This window comes from Manduca sexta, chromosome 4 (assembly GCF_014839805.1).
Source record: "Manduca sexta isolate Smith_Timp_Sample1 chromosome 4, JHU_Msex_v1.0, whole genome shotgun sequence".
Taxonomy (NCBI): domain Eukaryota; kingdom Metazoa; phylum Arthropoda; class Insecta; order Lepidoptera; family Sphingidae; genus Manduca; species Manduca sexta.
In genome coordinates, this window is record NC_051118.1 from 3,088,900 (window position 1) to 3,109,051 (window position 20,152).

The 20,152-nt window shown below is 36.4% G+C and overlaps 3 protein-coding genes across 7 annotated transcripts in view; 2 read left to right on the plus strand and 1 right to left on the minus strand.

Annotated features, from left to right (window-relative positions):
- The window catches only part of LOC115445895 (low-density lipoprotein receptor-related protein 1), a 39,566-nt gene extending 36,255 nt beyond the window's left edge, over nucleotides 1-3,311 (plus strand). The window contains exons 33-35 of the mRNA XM_037442885.1: nucleotides 1,194-1,271; nucleotides 1,463-1,547; nucleotides 2,960-3,311. Of these exons, the coding sequence (XP_037298782.1) occupies nucleotides 1,194-1,271; nucleotides 1,463-1,547; nucleotides 2,960-3,070 (274 nt within the window). The 3' untranslated portion in view covers nucleotides 3,071-3,311. The remainder of the gene's footprint in view (nucleotides 1-1,193; nucleotides 1,272-1,462; nucleotides 1,548-2,959) is intronic.
- Nucleotides 3,312-3,533: 222 nt separating this feature from the next.
- On the minus strand, nucleotides 3,534-4,928 carry LOC115452188 (26S proteasome regulatory subunit 8-like). Its single transcript, XM_030180656.2, has one exon. It carries the CDS (start codon nucleotides 4,786-4,788, stop codon nucleotides 3,580-3,582), a length of 1,209 nt encoding a protein of 402 aa, XP_030036516.1. The 5' UTR covers nucleotides 4,789-4,928; the 3' UTR covers nucleotides 3,534-3,579.
- A 452-nt stretch (nucleotides 4,929-5,380) lies between these two features.
- The window catches only part of LOC115452189 (MTOR-associated protein MEAK7), a 30,191-nt gene continuing 15,419 nt past the window's right edge, over nucleotides 5,381-20,152 (plus strand). For 2 of the 5 annotated variants that reach the window (XM_037442892.1, XM_037442887.1), the window contains exons 1-2: nucleotides 6,702-6,936; nucleotides 7,469-7,631. In XM_037442892.1, coding sequence (XP_037298789.1) covers nucleotides 7,470-7,631 — 162 coding nt within the window. In that variant the 5' untranslated portion in view covers nucleotides 6,702-6,936; nucleotide 7,469. The other 3 variants (XM_037442897.1, XM_037442894.1, XM_037442890.1) reach the window with 2 other exon arrangements.

Consider the following 20,152-nt stretch of genomic DNA (forward strand, 5'->3'; position numbering starts at 1 on the left):
TGCTATCACATTGTAATTTTCCGACATACTTAGTATGTCTACAATTCATTTCCAAACACCCAAAGGAACTAGTCCCTCTGAATATCAGGTGGTCCGTCGACATTCGACATATTGTATCATTTTAGCATTATTTCCTTGAAGAATTAAGTCAAGATCAATGTTTAACGCATTTTTATAATGGATTTTCTCATTTCTGTTGATTTTAAAATATAATATTATTGTAATAATTAAACAAGACTGTTGTTTTGTTAGATGTATTTATTTTGCTGACCAAACTCTGTTAATTATTAAGAGCAAAATCGGGTAATCATGTTGCGTTACAATTATTATGTATTATAATGTTGGCAATGAGTAGATATGTTTGTTTTCAATCTTTATATATTAGAGACTTATATATAATTCATAAATATAATATATTATATAATTTTAACGGTATTTACTTATTTTACCTATTATAATTACCATTTAGCAAATATTAATTACCATTTTTCAAATACTAATTACCATATGTGTCATTTCTCATTGCCATTCGTGAACATTTTTCAAATCCAATTCCGACCTGAATATCGATTTACAGACTGTGCCTTTAATTTATATAGTATATAAATACGATAAACTTTACATCGAATCGATAAAGATCGCGATTGGGAGCAATATTTGAATTTATTTTAGGAACACCGAATATGTCTATTTTCAAATATTCACCCGGAAGAGATCAGGCGCAAGACCATCGGCTTTACGTGCCTATTTATATCACTCTTTCCTTAAAATTGTTCCAATAAAAACAATTGAATTATACCGTTTCTTAATTGTCCAAGAGACCCTTTTTAGCCTTTGTGGCAAAGATTTTCAAAGAAATAGTCTTACATACTTAATCACAAGTGTGGTCGATCGCCACAATACCTTCAGGCTTCACAGCTTTTTTATATCTAATTTACATTTCATTGAGGTACCAATCAAGAGCTCATTTTCATTGGTCCTTAGAGGCCGCATGCGAGGTGCGGGAGGTTTTCTTTTGACTGTAACTAGGAGGAGGGGGGGGGGGAGTGTGGCGAGTGATTTCCATTTAAGCATGCCATAAGACCCGAGCCAATTTGAATAGTCACTGTCCCGCATACGGTATAACGACCGGGTTAAAAAGTGAAAACGAGCCTTAAGGTGTACGTTATAAAATATACTTTAACATGTTTCAGAGTGCGGTACCAGACGAAGACGGGTGATGAGAGGTCTTTTATATGCAACCCAAATGTTGAAGTCGAGATAAATAGGAAGTAAGGATACATAGATTGTACAGCAGTAGATGTCGCACATTGTCTTTAGAAAGTAATAATCGATTAGTTTCGGCTGTAGGGCGTCGTTTCCTTTGCTCATTTTTTTTATTGCTCGATGTTCGATATTTACTGCTGAGTTCTGTAGTATATAAATGTATTATGGATATATTTAATAGTTTTTTTTATTTCAGCGGCAACGGCCACGAGTTTGTGAATCCGCTGGAGTTTATGCGAAACGCTTGGCAGCAGTCGTTTAGGGGAAAATCTCGGCCCATTGTAAGTTGCTAAGTGTAAAATCAACTAATAAAACTACATTAATTCCTTTACAAATAATCACTAGAGATAGCTTAATATAAGATAAAACTATTTGCAATATCACAAATATATTATACTAGCTTTTGCCCGCGGCTCCGCCCGCGTTATACAGTTTTTCAGGCTAAAGTTTTCCGTTATAAAAGTAGTAGTTTCCCGGGACCCTCTCAAACTGTCTCCATACCAAATTTCATCTTAATACGTTGGGTAGTTTTTGAGTTTAACACGTTCAGGCAGACAGATGCAGCGGGGGACTTTGTTTATAATATATTTTTTAGAACTTTTTAAGAGGAATAATCCCGTCATACATCATTGTTGCATAACTTTAACCGTTTACGCAGCGCACGCAACGGAAGCTCTCGAAACTAATAATTTCTCCCCGTTTTTGCAACATGTTTCATTACTGCTCCGCTCCGATTGGTCATAGCGTGATGATATATAGCCTATAGCACTCCAGGAACAAAGGGCTATCCAACACAAAAAGATTTTTTCAGTTCAAACACGGTAGTTCCTGAGATTAGCCATTACTGCTCCGCTCCTATTAGTCATAGCGTGATGATATATAGCCTATAGCACTCCAGGAACAAAGTGCTATCCAACACAAAAATATTTGTTTCAGATCGATCTGATAGTTCTTGAGATTAGCCATTACTGCTCCGCTCCTATTGGTCATAGCGTGATGATATATACCCCATAGTACTCCACGAACAAAGAACTATCCAACACAAAAATATTTTTTCAGTTTGAACCGGTAGTTCCTGAGATTAGCCATTACTGCTCCGCTCCTATTGGTCATAGCGTGATGATATATAGCCTATAGCACTACACTAATAAAGAGCTATCCAACACAAAAATAATTTTTCAGTTCGAACCGGTAGGTCCTGAGATTAGTCATTACTGCTCCGCTCCTATTGGTCATAGCGTGATGATATATAGCCTATAGCACTCCACGAATAAAGGGCTATCCAACGCAAAAAGAATTTTTCAATTTGGACTGGTAGTTCCTGAGATTAGCGCGTTCAAACAAACAAACAAACAAACAAACAAACAAACTCTTCAGCTTTATATAATAGTATAGATTACTTCTGATTAAAAAAGCCTATAGGTTTTTAATCAAATGTATTAAAATATGACCACAGTAACTCCCAAGTTCCTGACATATCCAGAGAACTAGTATTTATTGTTGCTTTTAGCAAATTTAAGATTTAAAATGCAATTTTATTTTTAATTCATTCCACAGAAAAATGGCTAAAGTTTCAACCATGCTGCCATGTCATAACCAACACAAAGAAAATATTTTGGAGTCAATCAGACATTCAACTATCAGTTAGTAAAATTATAGAAGTCTGTTGTTATTATTGTGATTTTCTCCCCAGGGTACAGCTGGCCTATCCATCGATGTGTCGACATCCCCACAACAAAACCTCTCAGATACAGAATCAGATTTGGATGACCGAGAGACAAAAAGATTTATTAGGAAACAATAATGTCAATAATGTTTATTTTTTAATATAATTTTGTTATAAAATTATTGATTTTAAATTGAATAATTCAATACATATTCTTTATCGATATATTGTTAAAGGTTTATTGTCCTATGTTAATAAATCAAATTGTTTATTAAAAAAGCTTGTAAGTAAAATGAGTCATTTAGTTATGTTGTAACATAATTAAATAGTTATATTTTTATTGTTTGAATGTTTGATATTAAAGATGATATTTTCAGAAGTTTTATTATGATTTTTTCAAAATGGAATGGACATCCCAATTTACTATGATTCAAAATTCTAAATAATTATTCATAAGTGCTGTGTTTATACATAATACATACAATATTATGCAGGGACTGTGTTATGCAGTCATGTAAACAGATTAAAGTGTTTGTTAACTTGTTGGTATGTTTTTTTCTTACGCATTCAGTCTCTTGACTACTATAAATAAAAGACAATAATAATAAAAATTATCTTATTGAATCTAATACAGAGAAAAATTTAAATTACTTCCACAATTTCTTGATAGACATGTTCTTTTCGGAGTCCTTCTGCATGACCTTAGCTACAGCCATCTCGAAGTCCTCTTGAGTGACATGCACTCTACGTTCACGCAAAGCGTACATGCCAGCCTCGGTGCACACTCCCTTGACCTCCGCACCAGATGCTCCAGGCATCAGTTCCGCAATCTTACGCAGGTTAATTCCTCTAGTCAAGTTCATTTTACGAGAATGGATTTTTAGGATGTCCAAACGTGCCTCCTCGTTTGGTGGGGGGAACTCAATCTTCCTGTCGATACGTCCAGGTCTGAGCAGAGCCGGGTCGAGGATATCAATTCGGTTGGTAGCCATGATGACTTTGATGTTTTTGGTTGCTTCAAAACCGTCCAGCTGATTTAAGAGCTCCAACATGGTTCTTTGTACTTCAGAGTCACCGCCACTGCCAGATTCAATACGAGAGGAACCAATAGAATCAATTTCATCCATAAAGATAATGGATGGTGCATGCTCCCTGGCCATTACGAACAGTTCTCGCACCATACGGCTGCCCTCGCCAATGAATTTCTGGACCAACTCTGAACCAGAGACACGGATGAAGGTACACTCGGTGTGGTGGGCGACAGCACGAGCCAATAAAGTCTTTCCAGTACCTGGAGGCCCGTATAGCAGCACACCTTTAGGCTGCGCAATACCAAGAGCGTCAAACAACTCTGGATGCTTCACCGGCAACTCGATAACCTCCTTTATCTCCTTAATCTGTTTGTCCAAACCTCCAACCATCTCGTAAGTGGAATCTGGGACCTTTTCCACCATCATAAGAGATACCAAAGGATCGACTTTGTTAGGCAGGATTTTGTGCAAAGTATAGCTCTCATTGCGAAGGGCAACACGGCAATTGGCGGTGACATCATTGATATCAACGTTCTTGTCGAGATCTACAACGAATTTACCTTCTGGGTGGACTTTTACCAACACTTTTTTCTTGTCCATGGGTTTGACAACTTCTCCGACGTACGAGCCTTGTTCCTGCAGCAGTTGCAGTTCTTCGCGCAGCATACGGACTTTAGCATTGAGCTCATTACGCTGGGCTTGCAGACGACGAAGGTTTTGAGATTTTTCGGCAACAATGAGTTGTAATTCTTCGATCTTCGTAATGTAGTACGGCCGGAATCCCTCGCCTTTGGTGGAGTCTACCTCCATTTTTGTGAGAGTCATGATGCTGTTTTATTCTAGTCCAATACCATTAATGCGATAATATTATTATTTACTGAAGAAACCACACAATACTTGTGTAAAAATCGGCAACAAATATAATTCCTAGTCACGATGACGTGTGACGTGTAAAAATTTAAAATTATACCATACCGATCACAGAACAGCCCATCTGATGTACTTCTGGGAAATTCTTAAAATTAAGCGTACTTGACAATATAAATATAGAAGATTATAAAAATATCAAATTAACGTTAAAAAATTGATAAAATATACTTATGTGCTTTATAATAATACATATATTATAAAATAATTTTGTTTGTATCCTGCTATAATAAAAGTATTTTCGTAGTTTGGTAACATTTTTTACTGATGTGTTCAGTCGGAATGATTCATTTTCTTATGGATTCATTCAAGTTATTAAGGAAAAATTTAAAAGTGACAGTGAGCCACCAATGCTGTTTTTAATAAAAGTATTATTTCTTGCAATGGCCTTTTATATTATGTCCTTAATATGTCTTTTTTAAAACGAGATGTCATAAATCTCTAGAACCATAAATGAAGCCAACTAAAATGCATGTCATTTTGACAAAATCTGATTCTTTCCAAAACATAATAAACCGTTAAATAATTACTCATATTGAAACATTAAACTGAGATGTTATACTTTTAATTCTTTGCTTTTAATAATTATAAATTTCCAGTAAAATAAAGTCTACACAATGAAGAAATATTACTAAATGAATAGAATGTGCATATTATCAACAATAGTCATACTTGTGTGTAGTACAATCATTTTAAAACTTTTATGGATTGTACGAATGGGTACTTTAGCCCACTGGAGCTATATTATCGGAACCTCGATTTATCCAAAAGATGTCAATGGAAGCCTGATCTTAAGCGCCGGTGTTTTCAGTTTTATAGTTATTGGAACATTACTCCCGTCGTTCTTGTGTCCACGAGTTAAAATATTAGCTACAGCTTTAAGCATTCCTCCTCAAGTACACATGCTGTTACTTCTGCATAGAAATGTAACATCTAGAATTGATAATGATACAGTTACTAAGACTTTCAGAGCTTATACTGCTGTTACTCTAATTTCTACTTTGTGGACTATTTTATCTCTAATTACTTAGATTTTCTAAGATTTGATTCTCACTTGTACAAAAAAAATATCACCGTATATCGCATTTGAAAAAACTTCTGTTAAAATGTAAAACAAAATAAAAAATTTATATAAAACAATAGTTACATTTCTATAAACTTCACGATCGACCAGATAGGTAAGATTTAGATTTACATCTAAATATTCTGTGGAGGTAAGCGTTGTGTTACACCGTTTATTCAAGCTAAAATGCTGACAGAAATCCATTTAGTACAGATAAATCGGAAAACAATGTATTAGAGGAATCGTTAGTCGTTACTATTTGAAAACTGTGGATAGTATAATAAAAAGCAAATATTTTCATGATTTGTTGTTCTTATTTCCAATTAATGTCAGCGCGTAAATTCAATTTTCAGATCAAAGCATGTAAAAGTCTCGTGATCTACGTATGTTTACACAACGAATCCACGCTAATGGACAGTCATGAATGAATGAAACAGACCAAACGTGTGCCATTGAAATGTGTTATTTGTGAAATCACCAAATAAATGAACACCTTTAACGTATCTAGTAATGAATCGCGTAAGGATAAATAACATGTAATCAATAAACCTCCAAGTGAAATAATGTTCAAATGTTTGTATTGTGTGGCTTATTTCTAGAGCAAAAATTACCTACCGCGATAAGGCGCTCAGTCGCTGTGACGCGACGTTTGATGGAAGACGTGTTGTTGGCATTGTGAGTTGTGCCTTTTGTATCACGAGACAGAAAAATAAATAAAACAGCTGTCATTCGACATTGACAGGTAACGAGTAACCTATCATAATTTTGCAAAAATTGTCATTGTCAATGTATTATTGATTTATTTAGAAATATTTATTTTGTCACATATGCTTTTATTGTGCTTATCTCATAAAGTTTAACGTAATAGTGTGAGAATACTCGAGATTATGTGCAATAAATTATTACATCGATAATACTGATCGATTATTTTCGTGTCATGTTCACTAAAATACTGTGAATAAGGATATTTTTTGAGCGAAAAGGTAAATTTATTGTTGTGATTTCTTTAAGCAGTGGTTGGTGTGTAATAATTAGAATATATTTGCTGCAATTAGTTATCTTCTTAAGAATGCAGCAGTGTTTTTCGAAATTTTCAGAGTCTAATAGTTTTCCTTTCGTGACTCAACTGTTAAGGTCAGAAAACCTTGACATTGGAATCCTTTTATAGCAAACAACACGGAAAAGACGTCGCACTAACGCCTGTACTTATCTCATTGTAAAAATTATTGCTTTTCACTGTACATTTTTATTTACAAAAATAATATTTTTTTACTATTTCATAGTTTTTATGAGTTAAAAAAAGAATTGCCTCAGTTACACTACTAATGAAAAAATAAATCTTATTGGAGTTACGGCTTGTTTATTTTTGCAAAAATAATTTTAAAATTTTAACATGTTACAAAATATATTCAATTAAAACATAACTTTTCAATCATCTTGCAAAGATGACAACAAATGATTTGTAAAAAAATCAAATAACTTGCATTTTTTTATAACTTTCCTCTTTTCGTACAGAATGGGGAATACAAGTAAAAAGTTAGCAGCGAAGTGTACTCTATTGACCAAAGATGAACAGAAGTATGTAGCAGCTACATTCAGAGCAGCCAGCAAGAACTCAGAGAGGATCAGGGAGGATGATCTCATCGTGAGTGGAAAAGTAGACGCAGTGTCGCTAGAAGTGTGTTCATTTGTTTTTTTTCATTCTTATTTTTATTTTTGAGCATTGGATTAGTGATGGGATTGATTTAAAGTTTGGTATTTTTTTCCTTATTTTTTTATGGTTGATTATGATAGTACCCCCCTAACTGTCTAACAAACATAATAATACTGTGATTATTCTATGGAAAAAGTCATTCACAATATAACATTCTATTTCAAATACAAGTGATAGAAAGAGAGTATTAAAATATTTTGTCTTTTTATATTATTATATATTAAAAATAATAGTGGAAATAGGGTGTAATGCAGTTTTCCAATTTACATTTAACTTTTCCTTCTACAGTCCACTATGCAAGGCACTCATTCATACTAAAAAAGTTTTTATTTTAAATCCCATCACTAATTCAGATGTTCACTACATACAAGTTTTTGTGAGTATTTTCTATTTTCCACATATGTTTTTGTTTGTCCATTTGTAACTTAGTTTTTGTATTCACTTCAAGTTATTGGCACATTGCACATCAACCCTAACTTGTATGTAATCATTTGTTTTTCGTATATTTTGTATACAGTGGAGTTAATTTTATACCATTTTTTGGTTTATATAAAAAAAATAAAAAAAACTTGAAAAAAAAAAAGAAAAAATATATATTTTGTCTTTTAAATTTCCTAAGAATGGTATACATTAGATATAAAAGTATAGGTAAATGCATAAAACTATCTTAATTTTTTTTTTTTGAAACCTCTACTCACATTAAGATGAGTATCTTATTTTCCATTACAATTAGCAAGCAGGTTATAAAAATGAATTCATACATTCAATACATTGTGTGAAAAAAAAAGTTTGCACAAATAATTGACTCCGCTGTACTTTTTGTGCTAGATATATAATTTGCAGGTGGTGGTACTTTTTTCTAATCTTTTCTCTTTAGCTCCATTATGTTCACATTTACGTCACTAGATAGTATTTTGTTGCGTAGCTTGATAGTTTTTTTTTTAATTTCGTATTTTAATTTTAATCGTCACTGTGATCGTCGAGTCACTAATAAAGTGGTAATTTATTTTTGATAACAGAATATGTCATGAGAGACGCTTTTTTTCTAATTTGAATTTTTTATTTCGTATAAACATGGAATATCACATAAGGTAAAGACCCCTATTGAGGGGTTATTTTATTTGCGGACGAGACTAAATATTTGTTATTTATCACACATGGATTTTTCCATAAGCGTATAAAGCGAAGGGTCGGATAGCCAGTACCCACCCCAGGATTTTTAGGAGCTACTACTATTTTTCGATCTATCCCAAAAATGAACCAATCAGAATAATGTATTTTTGACAAGCCTACAAATTACTTATTTTGATTGGTCTATTCTCGATATCGGATCGCGAATTAGGATTGAGATCAGTAGCTTAGCTTGCCATAAACGGGCCCTATATCTATATTTGTCGGGGGCTCTTCAGGGCAGTGTGAACTTTTGAGCGCCCGCTTGGTTTGATGTAGGTATGAGCCAAGAGGGGCCCCGAAGCTCAAGGGCCCCGTATCACTGACACGGCTGATACTGGAGTAGCCCCTGATTGAAAACGCCCGAAAGTATTTTTAGAAAGCCAATAACCCATCATGAGTTCAGTATGTGACTTGCGTTTTATTAATATAAAATCGTTGAAACAAACGTTTTTATATCCGCGTTAACCCATCAAACACGCCATTAAAATTGACGGACGACCTACTTACTGAAATATTTTATAGTTTTCTTGCAACTCGACCCGAGTTACGTTGTAAAAATGTCTATTGATATCTTTTTTGTGAGTAAATATGACTTTTATACTTTGTTCCACATTTTTATAATGCTATATTTATGTTAATATTATGTATATAGCTTGGGAATTTAGATGTAAGACGGAAAGTCCGATAATGTTGAACAGGATCTGAAAATTATTTCATTTAATGGAAGCTATTTTGTCTTTAAACAATCAGTAGAACTTATCTTTATTTTTGATCTTTGAAAAAAATACTTTTTTGGCAATTCCCTTCTTATTGTTATATTTTGCTGTGTTTAATACAAACCCATAAAGTCTTTGAATGGTTTCTCACTATCCACAACATAATAATAGTATTATGCAATAATAATATAATAATATCAGCCCTGTATTATAATACCGTCCCACCGCTGCACACGAGCCTCCTCTAGTGCTGATAGGGATTAGGCCTTAATCCATTACGCTGGCCTAATGTGCATTGGCAGACTACAAACACCCTCAAAATTCCTATACAGAACGTCTCAGGTATTCAAGTGCCCTCACGATGTTTTCCTTCACCGTTAAAGCAAGCTATAATTCACAAAGAATACACACATAGCTTTAGAAAAATCAGAGGTGTTGGATTTTGAACCTGCGGACATTCGTCTTTGCAGTCCACTCCCAACTAAGCTATCGCCGGTATTTACTGTTGACCATCAAACATACATTCTTAAAATAGTTTTATTTTAATATCTAACATTCGCGTAAACATAAGAAATTATCATCAAGTTTGACGTTAAAAATCGTCATAATGGATTATTCAGGGCATATGCCGCTGACCCCGAATGGCTGGGGTGGCGTCCGAAATAACTAACAGGCCTTTGTTATGAATCGAAGATCGTAAAATAAAACTTGTTAAACACGAAAGTGACGTGTCAGTGTTCCTGGGACGTAGTGTTTACAAATAAATGCTTTTTAAACAAAATATAACACATTACGGCTTTATCTTCGAAGGGGTAGGCAAAGATATCCAGGGCACCCATTGACGTATATTCTATAAACACGAACGTCCATATAACTATTTGTTCAAAATCTGAACTAAAATGGCAACTAAAACGTCACTGTTATAACCTATTTATTCACTTGAACAACAAATCATTTCTTATTAGACTAATATTTTTTATTCACATTCAGGTTTACACTTAGACTCGAGTTCTTATATTATAAGCGCCAGTCCGTACACAACCAAACTCTGTCAATGTTGAAACCATACTTAAGTCAGGTGTACGGATTGCAGTACAGTTGAGTCGAACACAATGAGTGTACGTAACGCCAGATCTAGTACGTAGTACATATATATCGATGCAGGGCACAGCTTTTTAACCGACTTAAAAAAAGGAGGTTCTAGCCTAACCAAATTACGGCCTCGGTGGCCAATGTTAACGGAGATCAGCCAAGTACGCCAGAGATATTACAGTGCACAAGTGTGTGCGCAATACATAGCTGCACTCTTTGCTCCTTCAGTTTCCTAGTCCGGTGAGACAGCAATCCGACATGACGAATTAGCGATCAGGCGCAGGACCAACAGCAGGCACGGAGTTATAAAACGGTCAAAAACCTCTTTCCATGGTGCGACTGAGTAATATTTTTAAGATGGAAAACCCAGTCAAAATTATTTTATCGTGACCCGGGATTCGAACTGTAGAGTCAGGTCAAAAAAAATGTCCCACGATGAGTTCTACTATTACATTGCAATCGATTACAACCTGTCAAACTCTTGTAGATTTCAGTTGCAACTATCACGGTGTATCGGCACGATTGATATGCCCATAGCGTCATTTATTAGGTGGGTTTCTCGTATGTATAAGTACGTCTGGGTAGCTTATTCTGAATTATTCGTCTAGACAATGTGCATGCCAAGATGGATTGCAGTTTGTCTGTCGGACTCATACTGCTGTTGGTCAGGGCAAGGTTTATAACTTACTAATCGACCCGACAGACGATGTCCTGTAAACTATGATTTTGCAGCGCGCGTTCTGTCAATCGCTGAAATTAACTTTTTTTTAATTTTATAACGTTCCGCTCAATTTCCTTAATTTTTTTTTATAAGATCCTTCTCCTGAGAATAACAAACACAACAAAAAAACAATAGTGAAATCGGTCCAGCCGATCACGCGTGATGGCGTGACCAAGGGAAATGGGATTCATTTTTATATATATAGATAAATATTGGCTACTTAATTTGTGTCGCCTCGCATGTGCCGCGTATTTAGCGGAGTAGAGACGGCTTTTCGAAACTTCACCATTCACTTGCGTGAAAGCAACACTCCATAACCAAGAGCAATTCTTGTACGCTCGGTCTCCGCCGAATGCTTGCCCATGCACGGGGAGACATTTGTAGCGGCCCTAGTGACACAGTATGTATACCTCATGGTTGCCAATTCACATTGAGCCCTACGAGGTCTCGCGAACATTTAATGGCCTTCTCCTCTCCCATCCTAAGAGGGTTTCCTTCTCCTTCCCCAGTTACCCTTCAACTTTTCTCCAGGTCCCTGCAGTCGCTAAGCCCAGAGATTCCAGTATTCCATTCGCAGACTCCTTTAGTGTTGACTGTGGGATCCGGTATCCGATGTATATTGCAGTTATATGAGAGCAGGATCTCCTGACGCACTTACTATGCCTGCTAGGAGGCCCCAACCTTTCCCTTATGTGTTTACTTATGTGTTTACTATATGTTGAACGAAATAAATATTTTTCATTTTTGTTCATACACAAAGAACCACTCCATACCAGCAGTTCATATCTCACGGTCCGGTAATTTAGACGGTGCCGAGGTAGCCCGATCATAATCTCAAGAACGCTCCCGAAATGATTTATAGCTTACTAAACACACGTTAACATGTAAACTGGTCCGCAAATAGAATGTTTGCGCCGCGCCGTGCAGTACGGGCGAGTAGTTGAAAAGTTCTTTAGCACGGGACGCTGTTTATGGTCAGATCTTGGTAATGACTTCCTGAAAATTAACGTAGCGGTACTATGTTAGAAGCAATCCATTTGAAAGCAGACAGAGTAGCTGATAAATCTCTATATGTTTGTAAAAATAAATGTATGTTTCTTATGGACTTCAAAACGGGTTGCTATTTTCATGAAAATAGCAACCTTCCTCTTCACAGGTCACTGTAATTGCTAAAAGCATATAAACACATCCGATAATAAATCAAAACACGCAGTATCGACAAATATTTCATACAATCATTTCAATTATCGTCAATTGTTGCAATTATCTAGTCCTGAAGCAATGTCCTATGCGTTGTTCAATTTACTAAACGTATTGCTTGACATCTCAATGGTGTAAAGACAGTGTACTTAGGCTGTGGATGGTGATGTTTTTGGATCGATTCTCAGGTCGACAACATAGTATGTACTTCCTACTTTCTTTCCTGCCAGCCCGAGCTGGCTTCTTTGTTTGTTTTTAGACTTTAATTTATTTTATGTCCAATATAAATTATCTTTAGTTTATATAAGCGACTTTATCTAAGTAATAATTAAATATTCTTATGTACTTTGACTTATAAGTGCAACTATGTTCGCCTACGTGATGAATAAAGTATTTTGTTTTATTTACTAAAATTACCAATGCAAAAGTTTGTCAAGATGGTTGATGGTTATTGTAAGTAAACGCAGAATCCGTAGACTTATGATGGAATTTAGCACACGGCTAGACCATGTCTTAGATTAACACATAGGCTACTTTTTATCCAGATAATTTGCTGCCATGGGAAATATGTTTTTTATCTGTTTTGAATAGAGCGCTGGCAGGTTTTTGCGACTTTTGTAGCGAGAAAAGCTACGCAGGTCAAGCCGTTGCACGTGTTACATATACAATACATTAGCGTGGTATTCACCGCTCATAGATTAATATTAGCGTGGATTATCTGCCGTGCATATTGACAAAGTCCTGCACCATGCAAAACATTTTCGCTCAAGAATTTTGTCCGCCTGTGTACAAGTGGCGAAGCGCCCATACAACTTGATTCCTACCGGCTTTCCTTTAAGGTTTATTTGCGTTTGTCTTAGTTTTTGTTTTCTGTTAAATTGACCGCGATATGTTAACTAGCGTTGGCAACACCGAAAAAGAAGGACACGGATCGGGACGAAGTTAGCGCGATTGATGGTGTCTGGCGGCCATAGATCATGAGAAAAAAAAGCGGACTCAACGTCGGTGCAGCGAAGGAGGGAGGAAATCTGATTTAAAAAAAGGGGATATTTTCTTCCATTTTCTATAAAAAAAGCGGCGATAGCCTAGTTGGGTGTGGAACGGACTGCCGAGACGAATGTCCACAGGTTTCAAATCCCAAGGGCACACACCTCTGACTTTTCTAAAATCATGTGTATTCTTTGTGAATTTATCGTTCGCTTTAACGGTGAAGGAAAACATCGCGAGGAAAACTGCACATCTGAGAAGTTCCCTATAGGAATTTCGAAGGTGTGTGAAGTCTACCAATCCGCACTAGGCCAGCGTGGTGGAATAAGGCCTAATCCCTCTCAGTAGTAGAAAAGGCCCGTGCTCAGCAGTGGGACAGTATATAATACAGGGCTGATATATTATTATTATTATTATTTTCTACGCTACTTTTCGCTTGGGAAATCTATGCCCAAGTTATTGCAGTTTCACGCGTAGCACTAACTACTGTCGTGTGTTTTGTTGATTTACAGTAGGGTATATTTCTTACCTCGGGTTACCTTTTGAAAAAATTCACCACTGCTGTGTACACAATGAAATAGTTTGCCCACGCGCGTGACGCAGTACGCCTCCGTACACATAATGATCTCGTTATTTCAGATGTGTTCATAATGCATATTAATAACAGGTATATTTAGTTTTATAAACCACTAGCGTTTGCTCGCGGCTTCGCACGCGTGAAGGAGTTTTCTGGGATAAAATTCCCGCTATATATTTTCCCGGGATAGAATGCCTTTAACCTTCTCTGAGTCTTAAACTGTCTCCATACCAAATTTAAAAAAATCCGTTCAATAGATTTTGAGAAAATTGATAACATACATACAGACAGAAAAGAGGACTTTGTTTTATAATATGTATAGGTGGAATACCACCTCACGTTTCCTCCTACGTATCATTTTTAAGAACAAATGTTTCACTTGATGTTGCGTTTAAGGCCCATAAATTCGAAATAAAAGATGAACCGTGATGCGCGGCCAGCCTTAAAATGGAGGGAATAAGGATTAAAATCCTACGTAAATTCTGTTTCCACAAAAAAAAATACTGTCACTCTATGGTTTTGTTTGATAATAAAGTGAATCCTAAAGGAACTGGCCCATTTTTGTCGACCTCATGATGGTTCCGCCATTCTCTTCATCAATAGTTTTACAGAGACTCAGATCGCCATCTATTTCTTATACGCACGTAATATCACGCATTACCCGCAAAGAGGTAGGCAGACGAGTAATCAGATCCCCTTATTGTTGTGTGTGTTCCGTCCCATGATGTGATAGGAGACGAACCTATCGCCATATGGAGCACAAATTCCAGACTCCCGCTTCCCGCCGATTCGCCCGGCCTGGGATTCGAACTTAGGACTTCAGAGCGGAGTCATATGCGCATGCAATACTCTAAACGCCACCGAGACAGTCTTAGTAAATAAAAACGCAAGAAACACATAATTTTCTATAATAATACGCTCTGATCTTAATTCAAAAGTAAATTCTAACTGCTATTTACGTGAAACAGTTTATGAATATTTTTATATTCACGCCTCGTTTGAACACATGTTTGTGTATAGAGAAGCATGAAAGCCCTGCCTTGGCACAGAATTGTTTTTAGATTAGCGTTTGATCGCGGCTCCACCTGCGCAGTCCTGGATTTTTAAATAGGCCGTATAGGCCGCGGTCTATGGGCGGCAGCCTCTTAGGGGCGGCAGATTTCAGAGGACGCTCACTTGATTTAATTAAGTAATCATTCGTTTATTTAACTTTAGTGTCTCTTAAGTTGCAGGCTCCGGGCTGATACTGAGAAAAAAAAACCCAAATGTCATTGCCCGGTCTGAGATTCGAACCTAAGACCTCAGAGCGATGTCGTACAGCGCGAGCAGTACAACTACGCCACCGAGACTGTATAGAATTGACGATTTTTTATTTTATAATTCTGTAGATTTTCTCATGAATGACAATTTATATATCATTTATTATTATTATAAATTTATTCACTTTTATAAATGCAAAGTTTGTACGGATAATTGGATGCTTGTAAGAATTAACGCAGAGAGTAATTACGTAACTCCAAAATTACCACACATTACAAAAGCTCATTGGTCTAAAACAATCCAATTAATTCCTTCTTCCTAAAGTTTGTTGTCCGCATCGCATTGTCCTCCAAGGTAGTACTCAAACAATAACTCAACAAGTATTGTACCGTGTCCAATAAATGGCATTCAAATATCGCTGTGCAAACTCATTACTGGGGGTGTTTGCGATAGACAAGGACGGGGCGTGGGAGAGATGACGTCATCGCGACTGGCACACCCCTGGTTGGTCTGGCTTTATGGCATCTTGTCTAGACTTTGTTGTTCTGGCTACAAGCCCGGTTTGTAAGGGTGTGGCCTAACATTTCAACTAAGGAGTCAGATAAACAATTATAGTCAGTAATATGTGCGGCGATGACCTAGTTTGGTGTGGAGCGAACAGCCCAGTCCAATGTCTGCAGGTTCAAATCACAAGACAAGAGGACCCACATCTGCCTTTTGAAGAACATCGTGAGGAAACCTGCATACCTGAGAAGTTCTCTATAGGAATTTTGAGGGTGTGTGAAGTCTGCCAATCTGCACTAGGCCAGCGTGGTGGACTAAGGCCTAATCCCTCTCAGTAGTAGAGAAGGCCCGCGCCCAGCAGTAGGACAGTATATAATACTGTACTGACATTATTATAGTTATTGATATTAACTTTTCTGCTAACATCGCGAACAAAAATACAATTCTGGGTATATGGGTTTTGATACGACAACTGTCCTTAATATTTTGCGTCACTCTCCTTAATATGGCGTTGGGCCAGTTAATATGTAACGGTTCATTGTACTCGGAAGCTGAGGGTTAATTTAGTGATCTCATTTCATAGGTTTTGGCCTCTTCACTCGCTTTAATATCTACATCAATGATAAACAGTAGTTATAGCTCTCTGGGATGATAGAAGTTCGAAAAAAATATTTAGCCTCTGGGTTTTGCTATTTCAGAGAAATATGCGTGACCTTTGAAGCTTTGGATATACATGGAAAAAGCTGAAGGGTTTTTGATTTTGAACGCGATTAGCTCTGGAACTCCTGTTCTAATTCGGAATTGATATAATTTATAGGAATCTACCACGTCCCTGAATGCTGGCTGACATTTATGTTCGCGATCGGAGTCGCGAGCAGGCATATTTTTTTTTCATTATATAAAATTCAAAATGGATATTTCTCCTTTTTAAACGACGTCAAAAAAAGGAGGAGGTTCTCAATTCGACTGATATTTTGTGGTGTTTGTTACCTCAGAACTTTTGATTGGGTGAACCGATTTTGATGATTATTTTTTTTTTATTTGAAAGCTTCCCTTGTGGTCCCATATAATTTATTTGTTGTTGAAGTATTGACCGCGGAAATATAGAAAACTCTTAAAGTGGTGTCGTCAATTATGATGTCCTCAATGTATACTGATTTTAACTAACACAAAAAAGCAAATCATAAAAATATTTTAACAAAAAAATCATATTGTGTTTCGCTTCAAAGGACATTGTAGCCACAAATTACCGACCATTATTATTATTTTTTTACTTACTTCATATCTAATATTACACATGGTAACGAACTCCATCTTTGGAGTTTCCTTTTAAGTATTTCATATACTTGTGTTAGGACACTGCTCTTCCTTAACTGTGGGTGTGCGTGTGTGCATGTGTGAGTGTGTGCCACTTTTATTTTGTTAAATTATGTCTCTCATAAGCTATTTAATCTTAAGTCTTGCATTCTACGAGGCTCGGCATCAACTATCAGCTGCCGTGCTAAGCTCAAAAGCGGTATCTCAAAAAAAAACAAACCTTGATTTTTATGTCGTCAGATAGCTTAAAGAAATAACCATCCAATAAACTTACCTAAATATCGGTATCTTGTTGAGAACTTGTTAAATAAAAGCTTAAAAGAGTTTCTCTATCTCATTTGTTACATACAAAACTATATTTACAAAACTTCGATTATCTCGAAATAAGGTTTCCCTGACGTGCCGCTTTTACGCTTAGCATGGCAGAATGTCGTGGCAACGACCATAATATAGGCCTAAATAACCCAGAATTTTTCTGTTACAATTTTTTACGGGCACTCGTACCGCTTACCGTTGCATCGCCGCACTTTATAAAAACCACGTTAAACACTGAAGATAGTGCGCGAGAATGTATGTTTTACGTCTAGACATTTACGTGGCTATCCGTTTGAATAAGTTTCGTTCTGCGGATATTTTAATACGTACATGATTCTCTCCAGCTGTTTCGATATTAAAAATACTGGGCATGTTATTTTTATGGTATAAGCGCTGATGTTTATGGATACCGGCGTGTTTAAAACCGGCGATAGCCTAGTTGGGAGTGGAATGGACTGCCGTGACGGATGGCCGTAGGTTCAAATCCAAGGCTTCTGACTTTTCTAAAGTGCCAAGGGCACGCATCTCTATCTTTGCTAAAGTTATGTGTGAATTCTTTGTGAATTAGTGCTTGCTTTGACGGTAAAGGAAAACATTTTGAGGAAACCTAAATACTTGAAATTTCTCCATTAGAATTTTTAAGGTTATGTGAAGTTTGCCAATCCGCACTAGGCCAGCGTGGTAGACGAAGGCCTAATCCCTCACTATAGAAAAGGCCCGTGGCTAGAATACAATCCAGAACTAATATTTATTTACCATTTTTTTTATTGTAACACAAATATAAAATCAATTAAAATGGAAGCTTCGAGATTTATTACGCGATCTGAATCGGCCATTATTTCAACAAGAGAAATGCATTGCGTTTGAAATCGTTTTCCATCGGTTTTAATTCTGTCAGTGGGAATATTTAAGGATGCAGTATCGACCGGTGAGATGCCTGGCAAATTTGGCGCGATTATATTGGGCTGAGTATTTTTGGGCTTACGAAGCTCTCGTTGGCATAAATCAGACCGTTTTAGTTAAGCATAAATTTATCATCGATTTGTTACGGGACTCAAATGGATTTGTGCGGGCCATGTAGTTAGACGAAGCGATGACTGGTGGAGTAAGGCTCTGACTGAGTGGTGGCCAAGACAAGGCAAGCGTAGCGTAGGCCGTCCAGTTGAGAGTTGGGTGGACGACATTTTTTTTTTTTTTTTCAAATCAAATCTTTATTGTGTGATTCGTGGTACAGTAGTTGGTATCATTATAATTCAGATCTACAAAAATCGACCCCCACGGGTGTACACAATTATTCCATACACACAAAGTGACAAAGGTATTACACATGCCCAAAATAGCTCAATTTTATATAACACTATATATTATCTACATTAGTGCTACAACTACACTGTGTTATAATAATGGAATTTTACAATAATATTATTCATTTCAAATGTAATTAGTATTAATTATTTTGCCTTAAAGTTATCAGCAAGGAATTCGTCAATTGTATAGTAGCACTTGTTTATTAATAAATTATGCAATTGTCTTTTGAATTGTATTATATTTAATTTTTTTATGTTTAATGGTAATTGTAAGGATCGCGGGTCCAGCCTGGATACGATTGGCTTGAGACTGAAAAAGGTGGCTTGATTGAGAGAGGCCTATACCCAGCAGTGGGATGGATGGTTGTAGATGATGATGATGAAGTAAGTGTAAGGAATATACTTTTGTATGATTTAGAATGAATGAATGAAACAATTTATTGTATACAGAAAAATAAATACAATTATTTCATCATATAAAAAAGTGCACTAATAGGCGGTCTTATCGCTAAAAAGCGATCTCTTCCAGACAACTTGAATGGCGTTGCACACAATTATGTCCCTTGTTCAAGTTTTTAACCGACTTCAAAAAAAGGAGGAGGTTATCAATTCGACGTGTTTTTTTTTGTTTTTTTTTGATAGTATAAAATCAAATGTATAGATTCTAGATTAGGGATGGCGAACCTTTAATGGTTAACGCGCTATTATTTTTATAAAAAATATAACCTCTAACGTGCTATCTAGCACTGGTTTTATCTATCCGAGTGCCCCTTTTTAGCGATTATTTTATGACTACAGTATATTTTTTTATTGGGACTCGACAAAGTAACTTCACTACACCTAATAAGCGAAAGGAAGCCCAAAGAAACATACATATACAATGTTTTTCATATTAGTCGCGTGCCGAAATTATTTCACGTGCCACTACTGGCATATGTGCCATTGGTTCGTGTAGGGTTTTTATTTGTTGGATGTAATGTATGGGAGTCACAATCCTAGCGTATAAATCAAGGATGGCACTGTGTGTCCCTACAGTTCGCCACCCCTGCTATAGATGAATACTATGAGAAAATCCCGGTTGTAACTAAGCGACTCGATGCTTCGTGAATACCCTCATTGCAAGTCCAAAAAACCGTGTTTTTAATGTTATTCCGTAAATAAACCCGGCTTTTGCGGAACCGAAATTCCGCGGTCAATATTAAAATGTTCAAGTTTAATGTATCATGAATCAACATCGGCGCAGACGCACAGTTTGATGGCCGTCATACATCTGCCCGCGCCCGGCCGCGCGCTAAACATAGTCCGACGGCGAAAGA